Genomic DNA, 21,287 nt, shown 5'->3' with positions numbered 1-21,287 from the left:
GCCACGCTGGTGGATGAAAGTCTGCACTGAAAACTCCACATCTCACCCTGACTCACTTCATCTGTTTGAGAAGCGCTTTGGATAAATCTCTTCACAAAACACAGAGCAACAGTGTATGTCATAACCGTTAATAATGACACCTTAACACCTCTCAACAAATTATGGCATTTCTCTATTGAGTTTGCCTGGAACCGCGAGGGTCCTAGTGCATAGAGTCGCACATGGAAGGTTACTCACCAGAGTCTCGAGCTCCCTGCTGCGACTTATGAACTCCGGTGAGGAAGAATCCAGGAGATTCTTTGTAAAAGTCATACTCTGAATCCTGAACGCCAGCCGCACTGAGGACCTTCTTGAAGGCTTCACGGATGTGATGGTGGGACATTGTTTGCTTGCAGTCACTGGCGCTGCAGTGGTCCACGCTGCTGCACCTGCAGCATCACCAAGACATCCGGATGCTCCGGAAACGGCAGATGCTGCTATTTTAGCAGCTGTGCTGCTTGTAGATGTTTTAGCTGCTCCAAGTGTTACACTGATTACAGGTATTGTGCGTGTTTCAATTACTAAAGTAGTAGCAAGTGGTGTGTATGTTCCAGTTACTACACCTACTGCAGGTGTTGTGCTTGTTTTTGCTACTATATTGGTTTCAGGTGTTGTGCTTGCTTCAGTTACTACACTGGCTGCAGGTGTTGTGCTTGATTGTATTACTTCTCTGTTTGCAGCTGTTTTGCTTGTGTTAGTTACTACACTTGTTGCTGGTGTTGAGCTTGTTTCCATTACTACCCTGACCGCAGGTGTTGTGCTTGTTTCCATAACTATACCGGCGGCAGATGTTCTGCTTGTTTCCATTATAACCCCAACTGCAGGTGTTGTGCTTGTTTCTATTAGCGCACTGGCTGCAGGTGTTGTACTTGTTTCAGTTACTAAACTGACTGCAGATGTGTTGCTTGTTTCCATTACTACACTAGCTACAGGTGTTGTGCTTGCTCCTATTACTATACCGGCAGCAGATGTTCTGCTTGTTTCCATTCTAACCCAGACTGCAGGTGTTCTGCTTGTTTCTGTTAGCGCACTGGCTGCAGGTGTTGTACTTGTTTCAGTTACTAAACTGACTTCAGATGTGTTGCTTGTTTCCATTACTACCCTGACCGCAGGTGTTGTGCTTGTTTCCATTACTATACCGGCAGCAGATGTTGTGCTTGTTTCCATTATAACCCTGACTGCAGGTGTTATGCTTGTTTCTATTAGCGCACTGGCTGCAGGTGTTGTGCTTCTTTCAGTTACTAAACTGACTGCAGATGTGTTGCTTGTTTCCATTACTACACTTGCTACAGGTGTTGTGCTTGTTTCCATTACTACACTTGCTACAGGTGTTGTGCTTGTTTCCATTACTACCCTGACCGCAGGTGTTGTGCTTGTTTCAGTTACTAAACTGCCTGCAGATGTGTTGCTTGTTTCCGTCACTACACTTGCTACAGGTGTTGTGCTTGTTTCCATTACTATACTGGCAGCAGATGTTGTGCTTTTTTCCATTATAACCCCGACCAAAGGTGTTGTGCTTGTTTCCATTAGTGCACTGTCTGCAGAGGTTGTGCTTGTTTCAGTTACTAAACTGACTGCAGATGTGTTGCTTGTTCCTATTGCTACACTAGCTACAGGTGTTGTGCTTGTTTCCATTACTACACTACCTGCAGGTGTTGTGTTTGTTTCTGTTACTACACTATCTACAGATGTTGTGCGTGTTTCCATTACTACACTTGCTAGAGGTGTTGTGCTTGTTTCCATTACTACCATAACCACAGGTGTTGTGCTTGTTTTAGTTACTAAACTGACTGCAGATGTGTTGATTGTTTCCATTACTACACTTGCTACAGGTGTTGTGCTTGTTTCCATTACTATACCGGCAGCAGATGTTGTGCTTGTTTCCATTATAACCCCGACTGCAAGTGTTATGCTTGTTTCTATAAGTGCACTGGCTGCAGGTGTTGTGCTTGCTTCCATTACTACACTACCTACAGGTGTTGTGCTTGTTTCCATTACTACACTAGCTGCAGGTGTTGTGTTTGTTTCTGTTACTACACTATCTACAGGTGTTGTGCTTGTTTCCATTACTACACTTGCTAGAGGCGTTGTGCTTGTTTCCATTACTACCCTGACTGCAGGTGTTGTGCTTGTTTCAGTTACTAAACTGACTGCAGATGTGTTGCTTATTTCCATTACTACACTTGCTACAGGTGTTGTGCTTGTTTCCATTACTACCCTGACTGCAGGTGTTGTGCTTGTTTCAGTTACTAAACTGACTGCAGATGTGTTGCTTGTTTCCATTACTATACTGGAAGCAGATGTTGTGCTTTTTTCCATTATAACCCCGACCAAAGGTGTTGTGCTTGTTTCCATTAGTGCACTGGCTGCAGGTGTTGTGCTTGTTTCAGTTACTAAACTGACTGCAGATGTGTTGCTTGTTCCCATTGCTACACTAGCTACAGGTGTTGTGCTTGTTTCCATTACTACACTACCTGCAGATGTTGTGTTTGTTTCTGTTACTACACTATCTACAGGTGTTGTGCTTGTTTCCGTTACTACACTACCTGCAGGTGTTTTGTTTGTTTCTGTCACTACACTCTCTATAGGTATTGTGCTTGTTTCCATTACTATACTGGCAGCAGATGTTGTGCTTGCTTCCGTTACTATACTGGCAGCAGATGTTGCACTTGTTTCCGTCACTACACTTGATACAGGTGTTGTGCTTGTTTCCATTACTATACTGGCAGCAGATGTTGTGCTTTTTTCCATTATAACCCCGACCAAAGGTGTTGTGCTTGTTTCCATTAGTGCACTGGCTGCAGGGGTTGTGCTTGTTTCAGTTACTAAACTGACTGCAGATGTGTTGCTTGTTCCTATTGCTACACTAGCTACAGGTGTTGTGCTTGTTTCCATTACTACACTACCTGCAGGTGTTGTGTTTGTTTCTGTTACTACACTATCTACAGGTGTTGTGCGTGTTTCCATTACTACACTTGCTAGAGGTGTTGTGCTTGTTTCCATTACTACCATAACCGCTGGTGTTGTGCTTGTTTTAGTTGCTAAACTGACTGCAGTGTTGCTTGTTTCCATTACTACACTTGCTACAGGTGTTGTGCTTGTTTCCATTACTATACCGGCAGCAGATGTTGTGCTTGTTTCCATTATAACCCCGACTGTAGGTGTTATGCTTGTTTCTATTAGTGCACTGGCTGCAGGTGTTGTGCTTGCTTGCATTACTACACTAGCTACAGGTGTTGTGCTTGTTTCCATTACTACACTAGCTGCAGGTGTTGTGTTTGTTTCTTTTACTACACTATCTACAGGTGTTGTGCTTGTTTCCATTACTACACTTGCTAGAGGCGTTGTGCTTGTTTCCATTACTATCCTGACTGCAGGTGTTGTGCTTTTTTCAGTTACTAAACTGACTGCAGATGTGTTGCTTATTTCCATTACTACACTTGCTACAGGTGTTGTGCTTGTTTCCATTACTACCCTGACTGCAGGTGTTGTGCTTGTTTCAGTTACTAAACTGACTGCAGATGTGTTGCTTGTTTCCATTACTATACTGGCAGCAGATGTTGTGCTTTTTTCCATTATAACCCCGACCAAAGGTGTTGTGCTTGTTTCCATTAGTGCACTGGCTGCAGGTGTTGTGCTTGTTTCAGTTACTAAACTGACTGCAGATGTGTTGCTTGTTCCCATTGCTACACTAGCTAAAGGTGTTGTGCTTGTTTCCATTACTACACTACCTGCAGGTGTTGTGTTTGTTTCTGTTACTACACTATCTACAGGCATTGTGCTTGTTTCCGTTACTACACTACCTGCAGGTGTTTTGTTTGTTTCAGTCACTACACTATCTATAGGTATTGTGCTTGTTTCCATTACTATACTGGCAGCAGGTGTTGTGCTTGCTTCCGTTACTATACTGGCAGCAGATGTTGCGCTTGTTTCCATTTCTACACTTGCTACAGGTGCTGTGCTTGTTTCCATTACTATACTGGCAGCAGATGTTGTGCTTTTTTCCATTATAACCCCGACCAAAGGTGTTGTGCTTGTTTCCATTAGTGCACTGGCTGCAGGTGTGGTGCTTGTTTCAGTTACTAAACTGACTGCAGATGTGTTGCTTGTTCCCATTGCTACACCAGCTACAGGTGTTGTGCTTGCTTCCATTACTACACTACCTGCAGGTGTTCTGTTTGTTTCTGTTACTACACTATCTACTGGTGTTGTGTTTGTTTCTGTTACTACACTATCTACTGGTGTTGTGCTTGTTTCTGTTACTACACTACCTGCAGGTGTTGTGTTTGTTTCTGTCACTACACTATGTATAGGTATTGTGCTTGTTTCCATTACTATACTGGCAGCAGATGTTGTGCTTGCTTCCTTTACTATACTGGCAGCAGATGTTGCGCTTGTTTCCATTACGACACTTGCTACAGGTGTTGTGCTTGTTTCCATTACTACCCTGACTGCAGGTGTTGTGCTTGTTTCAGTTACTAAACTGACTGCAGATGTGTTGCTTGTTTCCATTAATATACTGGCAGCAGATGTTGTGCTTTTTTCCATTATAACCCCGACCAAAGGTGTTGTGCTTGTTTCCATTAGTGCACTGGCTGCAGGTGTTGTGCTTGTTTCAGTTACTAAACTGACTGCAGATGTGTTACTTGTTTCTGTTACTACAGTGTATACAGGTATTGTGCTTGTTTCCATTACTGCACTAGGTGTTGTGCTTGTTTCCTTTATGACACTGGCTGTAGCTTTTGTGCTTGTTTCCGTTATTATACTGGTTTCAGGTGTTGTTTTTGTTTCAGTTGCTATTCTGGCCAGAGGTGCTGTGCTTGTTCCAGTTACTATACTGGTTGCAGGTGTTGTGATTGTTTCAGTTGCTACACTAGTTGCAGGTGTTGTGCTTGTTCCCGTTACTGCACTGGTCGCAGGTGTTGTGCTTTTTTCCATTATAACCCCGACCAAAGGTGTTGTGCTTGTTTCCATTAGTGCACTGGCTGCAGGGGTTGTGCTTGTTTCAGTTACTAAACTGACTGCAGATGTGTTGCTTGTTCCTATTGCTACACTAGCTACAGGTTTTGTGCTTGTTTCCATTACTACACTACCTGCAGGTGTTGTGTTTGTTTCTGTTACTACACTATCTACAGGTGTTGTGCGTGTTTCCATTACTACACTTGCTAGAGGTGTTGTGCTTGTTTCCATTACTACCATAACCGCTGGTGTTGTGCTTGTTTTAGTTGCTAAACTGACTGCAGTGTTGCTTGTTTCCATTACTACACTTGCTACAGGTGTTGTGCTTGTTTCCATTACTATACCGGCAGCAGATGTTGTGCTTGTTTCCATTATAACCCCGACTGTAGGTGTTATGCTTGTTTCTATTAGTGCACTGGCTGCAGGTGTTGTGCTTGCTTGCATTACTACACTAGCTACAGGTGTTGTGCTTGTTTCCATTACTACACTAGCTGCAGGTGTTGTGTTTGTTTCTTTTACTACACTATCTACAGGTGTTGTGCTTGTTTCCATTACTACACTTGCTAGAGGCGTTGTGCTTGTTTCCATTACTACCCTGACTGCAGGTGTTGTGCTTTTTTCAGTTACTAAACTGACTGCAGATGTGTTGCTTATTTCCATTACTACACTTGCTACAGGTGTTGTGCTTGTTTCCATTACTACCCTGACTGCAGGTGTTGTGCTTGTTTCAGTTACTAAACTGACTGCAGATGTGTTGCTTGTTTCCATTACTATACTGGCAGCAGATGTTGTGCTTTTTTCCATTATAACCCCGACCAAAGGTGTTGTGCTTGTTTCCATTAGTGCACTGGCTGCAGGTGTTGTGCTTGTTTCAGTTACTAAACTGACTGCAGATGTGTTGCTTGTTCCCATTGCTACACTAGCTAAAGGTGTTGTGCTTGTTTCCATTACTACACTACCTGCAGGTGTTGTGTTTGTTTCTGTTACTACACTATCTACAGGCATTGTGCTTGTTTCCGTTACTACACTACCTGCAGGTGTTTTGTTTGTTTCAGTCACTACACTATCTATAGGTATTGTGCTTGTTTCCATTACTATACTGGCAGCAGGTGTTGTGCTTACTTCCGTTACTATACTGGCAGCAGATGTTGCGCTTGTTTCCATTTCTACACTTGCTACAGGTGCTGTGCTTGTTTCCATTACTATACTGGCAGCAGATGTTGTGCTTTTTTCCATTATAACCCCGACCAAAGGTGTTGTGCTTGTTTCCATTAGTGCACTGGCTGCAGGTGTGGTGCTTGTTTCAGTTACTAAACTGACTGCAGATGTGTTGCTTGTTCCCATTGCTACACCAGCTACAGGTGTTGTGCTTGCTTCCATTACTACACTACCTGCAGGTGTTCTGTTTGTTTCTGTTACTACACTATCTACTGGTGTTGTGTTTGTTTCTGTTACTACACTATCTACTGGTGTTGTGCTTGTTTCTGTTACTACACTACCTGCAGGTGTTGTGTTTGTTTCTGTCACTACACTATGTATAGGTATTGTGCTTGTTTCCATTACTATACTGGCAGCAGATGTTGTGCTTGCTTCCTTTACTATACTGGCAGCAGATGTTGCGCTTGTTTCCATTACGACACTTGCTACAGGTGTTGTGCTTGTTTCCATTACTACCCTGACTGCAGGTGTTGTGCTTGTTTCAGTTACTAAACTGACTGCAGATGTGTTGCTTGTTTCCATTAATATACTGGCAGCAGATGTTGTGCTTTTTTCCATTATAACCCCGACCAAAGGTGTTGTGCTTGTTTCCATTAGTGCACTGGCTGCAGGTGTTGTGCTTGTTTCAGTTACTAAACTGACTGCAGATGTGTTACTTGTTTCTGTTACTACAGTGTATACAGGTATTGTGCTTGTTTCCATTACTGCACTAGGTGTTGTGCTTGTTTCCTTTATGACACTGGCTGTAGCTTTTGTGCTTGTTTCCGTTATTATACTGGTTTCAGGTGTTGTCTTTGTTTCAGTTGCTATTCTGGCCAGAGGTGCTGTGCTTGTTCCAGTTACTATACTGGTTGCAGGTGTTGTGATTGTTTCAGTTGCTACACTAGTTGCAGGTGTTGTGCTTGTTCCCGTTACTGCACTGGTCGCAGGTGTTGTACTTGTTTTCATTACTGCACTTGCTGCAGGTTTGTTGCTTGTTTCTGGTACTACACTGGTTACAAATGTTGTGCTTGTTTCCATTACTACACTGGCTGCGGGTGCGCTGCTTGTTTCCGTTAATACACTGACTGCAGGTGTTGTGCTTGTTTCCATTACTACACTGGCTGGTAGTGTTGTGCTTGCTCTAATTACTGCACTGATTGTGGGTGTTGTACTTGATTCCGGCATTACACTTGTTGCAGGTGTTTTGTTTGTTGCTGTTACTACACTGGTTGCAGGTGTTATACTTGTTCCCGTTATTATACTGGCTGCAGGTGTTGTGTTTGTTTCAGTTGCTACACTTGCCAGAGATGTTGTGCTTGTTTCCATTACTACACTGTTTGTGGGTATTGTGCTTGTTCCAGTTATTATACTACCTAAAGGTGCTGTGCCTATTTCAGCTACCGCACTAGTTATGGGCATTGTGCGTGTTTCCATTACAACACTGGTTGCTGGTGTTGTGCTTTTTTTCATTACTACACTGGCTTCAAGTTTTGTGCTTGTTTCTATTATGGTGCTGGTTGCAGGTGTTGCCCTTGTTTCAGTTACTATAGTGGCTGCAGGTGTTATGCTTGTTTCCATTACTATGCTGACTACAGGTGTAGTGCTTGTTCCCATTACTGCACTAGTTGTGGGTGTTGTGCTTGTTTCCATTACTACACTTGTTGCAGATGCAGGTGTTGTGCTTGCTTCCATTGGTGCACTGACTGCTGGTGTTTTGCTTTTTTCAGTTACTAAGCTGACTGCAGGTGTGTTGTTTTTTTCTGTTACTACAGTGTTTGCAGGTATCATGCTTATCCCCATTACTACACTGGTTGCTGATGTTGTGCTGGTTTCAGTTGCTACTCTGGCCAGGGTTTTTGTGCTTGTTTCTGTTACTATACTCTTTGTGTGTGTATTGCCTGCAGGTGTTGTTCCTGTTTCAGTTACTGCACTCATTGTGGGTGTTGTGCTTGTTTCCGCTGCTGCACTGGTTGTGGGTGTTGTGCTTGTTTTCATTGCTACTCTTGCTGCAGGTGTGTTGCTTGTTTGTGTTGCTACACTGGTTGCAGGTGTTGTTCTCGTTTCCATTGCTACACTGGTCACAGGTGTTGTGCTTGTTTCAGTTACTAAACTGACTGCAGATGTGTTGCTTGTTCCCATTGCTACACTAGCTAAAGGTGTTGTGCTTGTTTCCATTACTACACTACCTGCAGGTGTTGTGTTTGTTTCTGTTACTATACTATCTACAGGCATTGTGCTTGTTTCCGTTACTACACTACCTGCAGGTGTTTTGTTTGTTTCAGTCACTACACTATCTATAGGTATTGTGCTTGTTTCCATTACTATACTGGCAGCAGGTGTTGTGCTTGCTTCCGTTACTATACTGGCAGCAGATGTTGCGCTTGTTTTCATTTCTACACTTGCTACAGGTGCTGTGCTTGTTTCCATTACTATACTGGCAGCAGATGTTGTGCTTTTTTCCATTATAACCCCGACCAAATGTGTTGTGCTTGTTTCCATTAGTGCACTGGCTGCAGGTGTGGTGCTTGTTTCAGTTACTAAACTGACTGCAGATGTGTTGCTTGTTCCCATTGCTACACCAGCTACAGGTGTTGTGCTTGCTTCCATTACTACACTACCTGCAGGTGTTCTGTTTGTTTCTGTTACTACACTATCTACTGGTGTTGTGTTTGTTTCTGTTACTACACTATCTACTGGTGTTGTGCTTGTTTCTGTTACTACACTACCTGCAGGTGTTGTGTTTGTTTCTGTCACTACACTATGTATAGGTATTGTGCTTGTTTCCATTACTATACTGGCAGCAGATGTTGTGCTTGCTTCCTTTACTATACTGGCAGCAGATGTTGCGCTTGTTTCCATTACGACACTTGCTACAGGTGTTGTGCTTGTTTCCATTACTACCCTGACTGCAGGTGTTGTGCTTGTTTCAGTTACTAAACTGACTGCAGATGTGTTGCTTGTTTCCATTAATATACTGGCAGCAGATGTTGTGCTTTTTTCCATTATAACCCCGACCAAAGGTGTTGTGCTTGTTTCCATTAGTGCACTGGCTGCAGGTGTTGTGCTTGTTTCAGTTACTAAACTGACTGCAGATGTGTTACTTGTTTCTGTTACTACAGTGTATACAGGTATTGTGCTTGTTTCCATTACTGCACTAGGTGTTGTGCTTGTTTCCTTTATGACACTGGCTGTAGCTTTTGTGCTTGTTTCCGTTATTATACTGGTTTCAGGTGTTGTCTTTGTTTCAGTTGCTATTCTGGCCAGAGGTGCTGTGCTTGTTCCAGTTACTATACTGGTTGCAGGTGTTGTGATTGTTTCAGTTGCTACACTAGTTGCAGGTGTTGTGCTTGTTCCCATTACTGCACTGGTCGCAGGTGTTGTGCTTGTTTTCATTACTGCACTTGCTGCAGGTTTGTTGCTTGTTTCTGGTACTACACTGGTTACAAATGTTGTGCTTGTTTCCATTACTACACTGGCTGCGGGTGCGCTGCTTGTTTCCGTTAATACACTGACTGCAGGTGTTGTGCTTGTTTCCATTACTACACTGGCTGGTAGTGTTGTGCTTGCTCTAATTACTGCACTGATTGTGGGTGTTGTACTTGATTCCGGCATTACACTTGTTGCAGGTGTTTTGTTTGTTGCTGTTACTACACTGGTTGCAGGTGTTATACTTGTTCCCGTTATTATACTGGCTGCAGGTGTTGTGTTTGTTTCAGTTGCTACACTTGCCAGAGATGTTGTGCTTGTTTCCATTACTACACTGTTTGTGGGTATTGTGCTTGTTCCAGTTATTATACTACCTAAAGGTGCTGTGCCTATTTCAGCTACCGCACTAGTTATGGGCATTGTGCGTGTTTCCATTACAACACTGGTTGCTGGTGTTGTGCTTTTTTTCATTACTACACTTGCTTCAAGTTTTGTGCTTGTTTCTATTATGGTGCTGGTTGCAGGTGTTGCCCTTGTTTCAGTTACTATAGTGGCTGCAGGTGTTATGCTTGTTTCCATTACTATGCTGACTACAGGTGTAGTGCTTGTTCCCATTACTGCACTAGTTGTGGGTGTTGTGCTTGTTTCCATTACTACACTTGTTGCAGATGCAGGTGTTGTGCTTGCTTCCATTGGTGCACTGACTGCTGGTGTTTTGCTTTTTTCAGTTACTAAGCTGACTGCAGGTGTGTTGTTTTTTTCTGTTACTACAGTGTTTGCAGGTATCATGCTTATCCCCATTACTACACTGGTTGCTGATGTTGTGCTGGTTTCAGTTGCTACTCTGGCCAGGGTTTTTGTGCTTGTTTCTGTTACTATACTCTTTGTGTGTGTATTGCCTGCAGGTGTTGTTCCTGTTTCAGTTACTGCACTCATTGTGGGTGTTGTGCTTGTTTCCGCTGCTGCACTGGTTGTGGGTGTTGTGCTTGTTTTCATTGCTACTCTTGCTGCAGGTGTGTTGCTTGTTTGTGTTGCTACACTGGTTGCAGGTGTTGTTCTCGTTTCCATTGCTACACTGGTCACAGGTGTTGTGCTTGTTTCAATTACTACACTTTTTGCAGGTATTGTGCATGCTTCCATTACTACACTGGTTGCAGATGTGCTAATTTCAGTTACTACACTGTCTGTGAAAGCTAGATTTGTTCCAGATGATTCCCTGGCTGGAGGAAGCAAACTTGTTGTAGATGTCACATTTGTTGTAGTTGATTCAGGTATTCTAAATGCTGTCAGTCTTCCTGGTGCAGCACTAATTGTCTCAGATGGTGATCTTCCTACTGTTGTTGTTGATGGTTCACTTGCTCCAGATGCTGCATTGGTTGGGGGAGTATTATGCTTTTCAGATACTTCAATGGTTCTGGATGTTGACCCAGGTGTTACATGGACTGCGAGTGTTTGTGTTGTTGATGCAAAATTGGTTGTAGTTCTTGTGTATGTACCAGATGCTTGCTTGTCTGTGAGCATTTCACTTGTTTCAGATGCAGAATTCTCTACTCTTATTGTACTTGTTTCAGAAGATGCACTGGCTGTTGTTGTACCTGCCACAATTGCTACACCAGTTTTAGATGTTTTGTCTGTTTTAAATGCTGCACTGGTTGTTGATGTTCCCCCTGTTTCAGGTGCAGCATTAAGTGTGGGTGCTGTAATTATTCTGGGCGCAGAAATGTCTGTGAATGTTACATTTGTTCCAAATTCTTCACTGCCTGCATTTGTTTTGTCTGTTTCATATGCTGCATCGCTTGTAGCTGATGCACCCATTTTATATGCTGTGATGGTGGTGGATGTTGTCCTTCTTACAGGTGCTATACTAGCTGTAGTTGCTATCTCTGGTTCAGATGCCACTTCAGATGTTGCTGCTCTGGTTATAAGTGTAGCAACTATGGTAGGCACTGTGCTATTCATGGTTATTATGCCTGCTTCATATATTGCACTGTTTGTTGTTGTATCTATTTCATATGCTTCCACAATTGTGAGTGTTGCACTTTTCTCAAAGGCTGCACTGGTTTCTGTTGTACCTGTTACAGATGCTAAACTAATTGTATTTTTTGTGTCTATTTTAGAGGCTGTACAGGTTGGTGGTGTTGTGTCTGTTTCCTGTGAAACACTGGTTGCAGTTGTATCCATAACAGATGCTTCTCCACTGGTTGTGTGTACCATACCTGTGTCAGATGCTGGACTACTTGTACTTATAGTACCTGTTTCTGATCTGGTACTGGTTACTGTTGTTGTGCCTGTTTTATATACTGTAATAGCTGCTGGTGTTGTACCTGTATCAGATGATGCACTGATTGTGACTGTTGTATTTATCCCAGGTGCTTCTCCACTAGTTACGAGTGTTTTACCAGCGTTACTAGTTGCACTACTTGTGGGTGTTGTACCTGTTTCAGATACTGCTCTGGTTGCCGACGTAGAAATGTTTCCATATGTTGCACTGGTTGTGTGTGTTGTAATTGTATTTGATGGTGTACTGATCATAGCTGCTGTATCTGCTACAAATGCTGCTCTACTGGTTACAAGTGTATTTGTGTCAGATTCTTCAGTGTTTGTGGTTATTATAGCCATTTCAGACACTGCAGTGGTTGTTATCATTGCTTCATATTCTGCACTTATTGTGGGTATTGTACCTGTTTCAGATACTGAACTGGTTACAAGTGTTGTACCTGTTTCATATGCTGCACTAGTTGTGATTATTGTACCTGTTTCAGATGCCTCAGTGGTTGTTTTACCCCTTTCATATGCTGCACTAGTTGTGGTTGTTGTACCCATTTCAAATTCTGCACTGGTTGTTGGACCTATTTCAGATGCTACACTAGATGTTGTATCTGTTTGAGAAGCTGCACGGTTTGTGGGTGTTTTCCCTGCTTCAGGTGCTGCACTGGTTGTTATGCTTGTTTCATATGCTGCACTAAGTGTTGGTATTGTACCTTTTTCAGATACTGCACTGGTAGCTGCTGTTGTGCCTGTTTCATATGCTGCACTAGTTGTCGGTGTTGTGCCTGTATCAAATGTTGCACTGAGAGTAGCTTCAGTATCTGTGCCAGATGCTGTACTGCTTGGTGAAAGTGTTGTATCAGTGCCAGATGCTGCAATATTTGTGGTTACACTATTTGTTTCAGGTGCTGTTGGTTTTGTACCTGTTTCAGACGCTGCACTGGGTTTTGTTGTAGATACTACAGCAGTTGTAGTGCCTGTTTCTGAGCCTGCATTGTTTGTTGGACCTGTTTCAGAAATTGTGCTGGTTGTTGGTGCTGTACCTAGTGTGTCTGTTCCACTACCTGTAGGGGTTGTACTGGTTTTAGTTGTAGCTATCCCAGATACCACTCTAGCTGTGGTTGATGTGCTTGACATAGACACAGCACAGTCTGTGGACGTTATATTTTGTCCAGATGCAAGATTTTTACCTGTTTCAGTGGTTACACTGGCTGTTGTGGTGGTTCCTACTTCAGATACTGAACTAGCTGTACTTGTAGACATTGCTGATTCTGCACTGTTAGAGGGTGTTGTATCTGTTACAGGTGCTGCACTCTTTATGGTTGTTGGTCCTGTTTCAGATACGGCCCTTCTGAGTTCAGTACCTGTTTCAGATGGTGCCCTAGCTGTTGTTATTGTGCTTGGCTCAAGTGCAGCAATGGGTTTTGTTATTGTATCTGTTCCAGGTTCCATCCTGGGCATGGTTGCTTTGCTTGTTTCAGCTGCTGCTTTGGCTGTGGGTGTAGTTTTTTCTGATGTTTCACTTCGTGTAGCTGTTGCATCTGCTGCTGATGCTGCAGTAACAATTGTGTCTTTGGCAGATGCTGCATTGGATATGGATGTCTTTCTGGTTTCAGGTGTTGCATTGTTCTTGGGTGTTGTAGCTGTTTCTGAATCTGTGGTTGCTAGTAATGTTGTTGAAACTGTTTCATTCGTTTCATTGGTTGTAACTATTGTATCTGTTGCAGACACAGAAGTGGTTATTGTTGTACCTGTTCCAGATTGTGCACTGAGCTTGGTTGCTTCAGTTGTTTCAGATGTTGTATTGAATGTGGGCATTGATGCTGTTTCAGATGCTTTGTTTATTGTAGTTGTTGTTTCAGTTGCAGCGGCCACAGTGGCAATTGTTGTTGTAACTGTTCCTGATGCAGCTCTGCTTACATTCGATGCAGGACTGTCTGTAGGTTCTGTACCACTTCCAGATGCAGAACTTGCTCCTGTTGCAGTTGATGCTCTGACTGCAGCTAGGAAAGTGATCCCAGGTGTGTCGATGGCTGCAGTTACAGATGCTGCTCCCACAGAAAGTGTTGAGTCTGTATGCATTGCCACAGACTTAGGCATTACCTGATCTGCAGAAGGGAAATCAGAAAAGAGTAAACATTATCGTAAAGCATCTTCTTGGACATCTGGTTTTGTTTTACTGTCCCTCACATTATGATGCACATTACATTAATCCTAAGGGTCTGATGTTGAAACTGATGGACTGGTTACTTTGTTACCAACGTGATGAATATCTCATTTGCCTTATTAGAAGTTCCAAAGAATATAAAACCATAGGTTATACTAGGGCAAACATAATATTTGGCACGATTGTGCCAAATCTCTGCCTAACTCTAAATCAATCTGCCCAACCTACCCGCCAAATGCTAAATCGAGCCCTACATTTGTCCTTTATAATGCAAATTACACTAACACTAAGTTTGCCCTTTAGGGCACGGATCACATTGATGAGTTGACTGTCATTCTACTCTTGGCATTTAGGTTCATGAGCAGTAGAGAGGCTGTGAGGTTATCACAATTCGAAGACAATTCATGGTCTGACTATCTACACTTGGTTCGGTCTCTTTTATCCCTTTAGGCGGGTAAAATGAAAAGATAGCAATGAAAGAAGTGTCATTTCTTCTTGTTTTAGGTATATGCCTTGATTGGTTTATAGTTAGGAGCAGATGTTATCACTGCTCACTTCTAGTGCAATTTGTGAAACTAAAGGCACTATGTTGAAGAAAAATTAAGAAACACCAAAACGTAGAAAGATAATAGTGGACAAAATGTAACTTTAAAGCAATGTAAATTTACATCATAAAATATTAATGGCTTCCCTCTTTCACACCCGGGACCAGAGATCCACCTTTGGCCAACTGTGTGAGAGTCAATTTAGTCAATTTCTCAATAACAACAGACATTGCACTCTACTGTCTCCCTTGAGTATTTCTGTGTTGTCAGTGATGGTGACCAGCCGCCACCCGTTCCTTTATCCCAGCTGAGGATAGCTGGAAGGACAAGTGAACGTATCGTTCTGCAGGTAAATCGCCCGCCACCCTGGATTTCTTAGGTGTTTAATATTACAGTTCTTTTTGCATATCCATCCACATCCCTGGATTTCGTGGGTGTTTAATATTTATCATCTGTTTGCATATCTTTCCACCTCCCTGGATTTCTTTTTAATATTAATCTTCTGTTTGCATATCCTTCCACCACTCTGGATTTCTTGGGTGTTTAATATTAATCTTCTGTTATCAAATCCTTTCCCCACCCTGGGTGGCTTGGGTGGTTAATATTAATCTTCCTTTTGCATATCGTTTCACCACCCTGGTGGCTTGGGTGCCTAATACTAATCCTCTGCTTGCATATTCTTCCACCATCCTGGATGGATTGGGTATTTAATATTAATCTTCTGTTTGCACATCCTTCCACCACTCTGGGTGTTTTGGGTGTTTAATAATAATAATATTATTCTGTTTGGTTTTCCTCCCACCACCCTTGATATTTTGGGTGTTTATCTTCTGTTTTCATAACTTTGTTGTTCTCAGTGCAATTTCTTCATGATTGTTAATTAGGATAAATAATATTGTGATCCCTAAAGTAATAGAACTTATTAGATGCTTTTTACTTACACGGTCTGGGGCTTATTTACAAGCCCGAGGTGCAGGGCAGCACTGTAAGCACAGCAAATTACCTTGCTGCGCTGCCCTGCACCACAGGGAAAGGGCCCCGTATCCACATGATATGGCAAATTCCTGTCCTCTCCTCCTGCGCTGGCACATAATAGGCCGCCTGGAACCGACGCATGCACCCTTGCACCATGGTGCAAGGATGCCTGCGTCGCAGACAGTATGGTTTCAGGGCACCTTCCTGCACAAAAAGAATCCATAGAGGCGTTTTCGTCTTTCTACATGTGATGCAGAATATTTCTCCTCAATGCTCCTCCCCTTGTAAATCTGGGAATGCATAAAAACCCATGGGTGTTGTGTTTGAAAACCCACTGCAAAGCAAATGGACTACCTCCTTGACGCAATGATAGGCAACTCAGCGACTTGCGCTATGCTGCCTTACACCATATATGCAAAGCCATCAAAGTGGCTTTGCGTGGCCTTGTAGATATGGGCCTGCACAATGCACACTTTTTGTGATGCACCCGTGGTGCATGGTGCTTGTAAAAAAAGCCCCTCTGTTTAAGAAATCTGGTCCATGGAGATACTTTCGTCAGTTTCTGAAAACACTATTTGCCTAAAGTTAACGTTACCATTCGACTCATGTTTGTCAGCGGTGTATCCACCAATTCTGTCATTCCTTAGAGTGGCAAAGATTGGATATACCTAATTTTAAGGATACATGATTCCTGCCCACAATGAAATGCAGAAGACGAGCGGGGCGTCTAACAGCTTAGCTAGCACCTTAGCTTCTGAAATAAAAAAAATAACAACCATCCACTCAGTGTAATGTATGAGTCGGGTGATGTATGTACTGCTTCCTAGTGGGCCAGAATGCCATTTAACATGTCAGCTTGATTCACATGATATAATGGCACTGCATTGATATGCCAGGGCACTTCCAATGGCATTGGCATGATATTAAGTAAGCCCTGCTGCTGGCAATATTAGTTTGCATTCCTTTTCAGGCACCTGTGATCAAACAGAATGCTTTTAGTAAGTGAACAGAGCCAATAGATGAAGTGGGCTGACACACTGCCCCTTGCTGTATGCTTTGGTGGGCAGAGACAAAAAGCGAATGACAGCTTCACAGAATAATGGATGAAGAAGGCTGACCAAAAGATGCTTTAATAAAGTATTTTTCGTTATTGTTAGACATTGGGTTGTTGGTTGACTAGAGTGTGAGCCTTGGTCACGCAGCGCCCAACGTCCTAGTCAGGGTGAGGCACAAGCCAACCCCAAGTTAACCCATGATCAAACCTGTGGTAACTTGGCACAGGCTTAACTTAGAGGCACTGTGTAAAGCATTTATGCAACACTTCAAACAGTAATAAGGTGAAAAACACCACACAGAAATGATCCCAAACCAAGTTAGAAACATAGAGTAAAATGTATTAAGTAAAACAAGACCAAAACAACGAAACTCTGATCAGTAGAATTGGAAATATGAATTTTTGAACAATTTAGTAAAAATAGTGCAAAAAATCATAAAGTGCCAACTTCTGATATCTGAACGCATTGGCGTGGGTCAAAGTCACAGTTTTGGATTGACCACAATGGACCGCAGTTCGGCTGTTGTCACCAGGTGAGGTCTGCTGAAGTTTATCTTCTCAAAGTTCGTGTCAAGAGGCCCGTACGCGGTGAAGGGGACTGCGAGGAGCAGAGAGAGCATCACAGGAGGCTGCCGGCATAGTGCGAAGGGCAGGCCACGCGTCGCAAGTGAGCATTGCTGGACCTTTGCATTAGCGGTCCCCTCAGCGGTTGATGCTGTAGCACAAAGAGTCTGGCTGGCAGCGCTCTGTGTTGAATTGCTGTGAGAGTGGCAAAGTCTTGGTGCAAACTGGCCTGTTTGTGGACGCAAAGACCCCAAAATCTTGATTTCAGCTCACCAAAAGTCGGGGTCCTGAGGAGCACCACTTAAGGGTCAGGAACTCACCTGAGCTTGGTTCAGGGGCTGGTGCAGGATGCTGGGAAGCCTTTTATGTCGCTGAGGCCCAGATCAGGAGGCCAGCAGATTAACCCTTGGAGTCTCTCTTGCAGCCCTAGGTTCAAGATGAAGTTGCAGGTCCAGTTCTTCTTTCCCAGGCAACAAAGCAACAGGCAGCAGGTCAGCATAGCAGGGCAGCAGTTCCTTCTGAACAGCAGTCCAGCAGAGTGGCAGTCCTTCCAGCAGCACAGAAGTCCTTCTTCATGACAGAGTATCCACAGGTCCAAAAATGTACTGAAGAGTTGGTGTCCAATATTCTCTATTTATAGCCTGGTGCCCTGGTTTGGGAAGGGGGGAGAAGCTTCTAGACAGTGTCTTTGAAGTGCATGGAATTACCTGCCTCCCCAGCCATGGCTCCAAGCTGGCTGCAGTAATAACATCGGGTCATTAGGCCCTATGTGAGGAGGCAGAGCACAGGCTATTCAGTTGTAAGTGGGGCTGTGCTCAGCTCTGTTACCTCATCTTGTCGGCAGATGACCCACCCAGGCACACCTAATCCCTCTATTGTGTGACTGTCTGGGAGGAATTCACAAATTCTAACTGTTGGTTACACCCAGTTGTAGGAAAGTACCATCTTGCCTGGCATGTTACCCCCATATTTCACTGTATATATGTTGTTTTAGTTGTATGTGTCACTGGGACCCTGCCAGCCAGGGCCCCAGTGCTCATAAGTGTGCCTGAATGTGTTACCTGTGTTATGACTAACTGTCTCACTGAGGCTCTGCTAACCAGAACCTCAGTGGTTATGCTCTCTCATTTCTTTCCAAATTGTCACTAACAGGCTAGTGACCAATTTTACCAATTTACATTGGCATACTGGAACACCCTTATAATTCCCTAGTATATGGTACTGAGGTACCCAGGGGATTGGGGTTCCAGGAGATCCCTATGGGCTGCAGCATTTCTTTTGCCACCCATAGGGAGCTCTGACAATTCTTACACAGGCCTGCCACTGCAGCCTGAGTGAAATAACGTCCACGTTATTTCACAGCCATTTTTCACTGCACTTAAGTAACTTATAAGTCACCTATATGTCTAACCTTTACCTGGTAAAGGTTGGGTGCTAAGTTACTTAGTGTGTGGGCACCCTGGCACTAGCCAAGGTGCCCCCACATTGTTCAGGGCCAATTCCCCGGACTTTGTGAGTGCGGGGACACCATTAGACGTGTGCACTACACATAGGTCACTACCTATGTGTAGCTTCACAATGGTAACTCCGAATATGGCCATGTAACATGTCTAAGATCATGGAATTGCCCCACCAATGCCATCCTGGTATTGGGGAGACAATCCCATGATTCCCCGTGTCTCTAGCACAGACCCGGGTACTGCCAAACTGCCTTTCCCGGGGTTTCACTGCAGCTGCTGCTGCTGCCAACCCCTCAGACAGGGTTCTGCCCTCCTGGGGTCCAGCCAGGCTTGGCCCAGGAAGGCAAAACAAAGGACTTCCTCAGAGAGAAGGTGTTACACCCTCTCCCTTTGGAATAAGGTGTCAGGGCTGGGGAGGAGTAGCCTCCCCAAGCCTCTGGAAATGCTTTGATGGGCACAGATGGTGCCCATCACTGCATAAGCCAGTCTACACCAGTTCAGGGATCCCCCAGCCCTGCTCTGGTGCGAAACTGGACAAAGGAAAGGGGAGTGACCACTCCCCTGACCTGCACCTCCCCTGGGAGGTGCCCAGAGCTCCTCCAGTGTGCTCCAGACCTCTGCCATCTTGGAAACAGAGGTGCTGCTGGCACACTGGACTGCTCTGAGTGGCCAGGGCCAGCAGGTGACGTCAGAGACTCCTTCTGATAGGCTCCTTCAGGTGTTGCTAGCCTATCCTCTCTCCTAGGTAGCCAAACCTCCTTTTCTGGCTATTTAGGGTCTCTGCTTTGGGGAATTCTTTAGATAACGAATGCAAGAGCTCATCAGAGTTCCTCTGCATCTCTCTCTTCACCTTCTGCCAAGGAATCGACTGCTGACCGCGCTGGAAGCCTGCAAAACTGCAACAAAGTAGCAAAGACGACTACTGCGACCTTGTAACGCTGATCCTGGCGCCTTCTCGACTGTTTTCCTGGTGGTGCATGCTGTGGGGGTAGTCTGCCTCCTCTCTGCACTAGAAGCTCCGAAGAAATCTCCCATGGGTCGACGGAATCTTCCCCCTGCAACCGCAGGCACCAAAGAACTGCATCACCGGTCCTCTGGGTCTCCTCTCAGCACGATGAGCGAGGTCCCTTGAACTCAGCAACTCTGTCCAAGTGACTCCCACAGTCCAGTGACTCTTCAGTCCAAGTTTGGTGGAGGTAAGTCCTTGCCTCCCCACGCTAGACTGCATTGCTGGGAACCGCGTGTTTTGCAGCTACTCCGGCTCCTGTGCACTCACCGAGGATTTCCTTTGTGCACATCCAAGCCTGGGCCCCCGGCACTCTAACCTGCATTGCACGACCTCGTGAGTTGTCCTCCGGCGGCGTGGGACTTTCTAGTGCAACTTCGGGTGAGCACTGATTCACTCCACTTCGTAGTGCCTGTTCTGGCATTTCTGCGGGTGCTGCTTGCTTCTGAGTGGGCTCTTTGTCTTGCTGGATGCCCCCTCTGTCCCCTAACGCAATTGGTGACATCCTGGTCCCTCCTGGGCCACAGCAGCATCCAAAAAACGTAACCGCGACCCTTGCAGCTAGTAAGGCTTGTTTGCGGTCTTTCTGCGGGAAAATACTTCTGCACGACTCTTCACGACGTGGGACATCCATCCTCCAAAGGGGAAGTTTCTAGCCCTTGTCGTTCGTGCAGAACCCTCAGCTTCTACCATCCGGTGGCAGCTTCTTTGCACCCACAGCTGGCATTTCCTGGGCATCTGCCCACTCCCGACTTGATCGTGACTTTTGGACTTGGTCCCCTTGTTCCACAGGTACTCTCGTCTGGAAATCCATCGTTGTTGCATTGCTGGTGTTGGTCTTTCCTGCAGAATTCCCCTATCACGACTTCTGTGCTCTTTGGGGAACTTAGGTGCACTTGGCACCCACTTTTCAGGGTCTTGGGGTGGGCTATTTTTCTAACCCTCACTGTTTTCTTACAGTCCCAGCGACCCTCTACAAGGTCACATAGGTTTGGGGTCCATTTGTGGTTCGCATTCCACTTCTAGAGTATATGGTTTGTGTTGCCCCTATCCCTATGTGCCCCCATTGCATTCTATTGTGACTATTCATTGTTTGCACTGTTATCTATTGCTATTACTGCATATTTTGGTACTGTGTACATATATCTTGTGTATATTTGCTATCCTCATACTGAGGGTACTCACTGAGATACTTTGGCATATTGTCATTGTTAGAAATGGGGTTTTTGGTTGGCAGTCAGGTTACCCTCTGTCCAAGCAAAAGCCCTCACTCTAGTCAGGGTAAGTCCCACACAATCCAAGATTATCCTGTGCCCACCCTTTGGTAGCTTGGCACGAGCAGTCAGGCTTAACTTAGAAGGCAATGTGTAAAGTTTTTGTGCAATAAATCATACAATACCACCATATAGCACCACAAAAATACACCATACAGTGTTTAGAAAAATATATAATATTTATCAGGATAATTGTAGGTCAAAAAGAATAAAGTTGCAATGGGAAATTGTAGAGATATCACTGAAAAGTGATATAAAGGCCCTCATTCTGACCTTGGCGGTCGGTGGAGAGGCGGCGGTCGGACCGCGAACAGACCGGCGGTATTAAAAATGGCATTCTGACCGCGGCG

General features: G+C 44.4%; 1 protein-coding gene across 1 annotated transcript in view; it reads right to left on the bottom strand.

Annotated features, from left to right (window-relative positions):
* Positions 1–229: 229 nt before the first annotated feature.
* The window catches only part of LOC138286984 (mucin-22-like), a 190,229-nt gene continuing 169,171 nt past the window's right edge, over positions 230–21,287 (bottom strand). Inside the window, exons 2-5 of the mRNA XM_069227348.1 lie at positions 12,060–14,000; positions 8,634–8,924; positions 1,179–1,325; positions 230–357 (exon numbers count right to left, since the gene is read on the bottom strand). Of these exons, the coding sequence (XP_069083449.1) occupies positions 230–357; positions 1,179–1,325; positions 8,634–8,924; positions 12,060–14,000 (2,507 nt within the window). The remainder of the gene's footprint in view (positions 358–1,178; positions 1,326–8,633; positions 8,925–12,059; positions 14,001–21,287) is intronic.

Source organism: Pleurodeles waltl, chromosome 4_1 (genome assembly GCF_031143425.1).
Source record: "Pleurodeles waltl isolate 20211129_DDA chromosome 4_1, aPleWal1.hap1.20221129, whole genome shotgun sequence".
In the NCBI taxonomy this organism is placed as follows: domain Eukaryota; kingdom Metazoa; phylum Chordata; class Amphibia; order Caudata; family Salamandridae; genus Pleurodeles; species Pleurodeles waltl.
The sequence above is the reverse complement of the archived record's forward strand: the minus strand, read 5'-3'. Positions and strand labels throughout refer to the sequence as shown.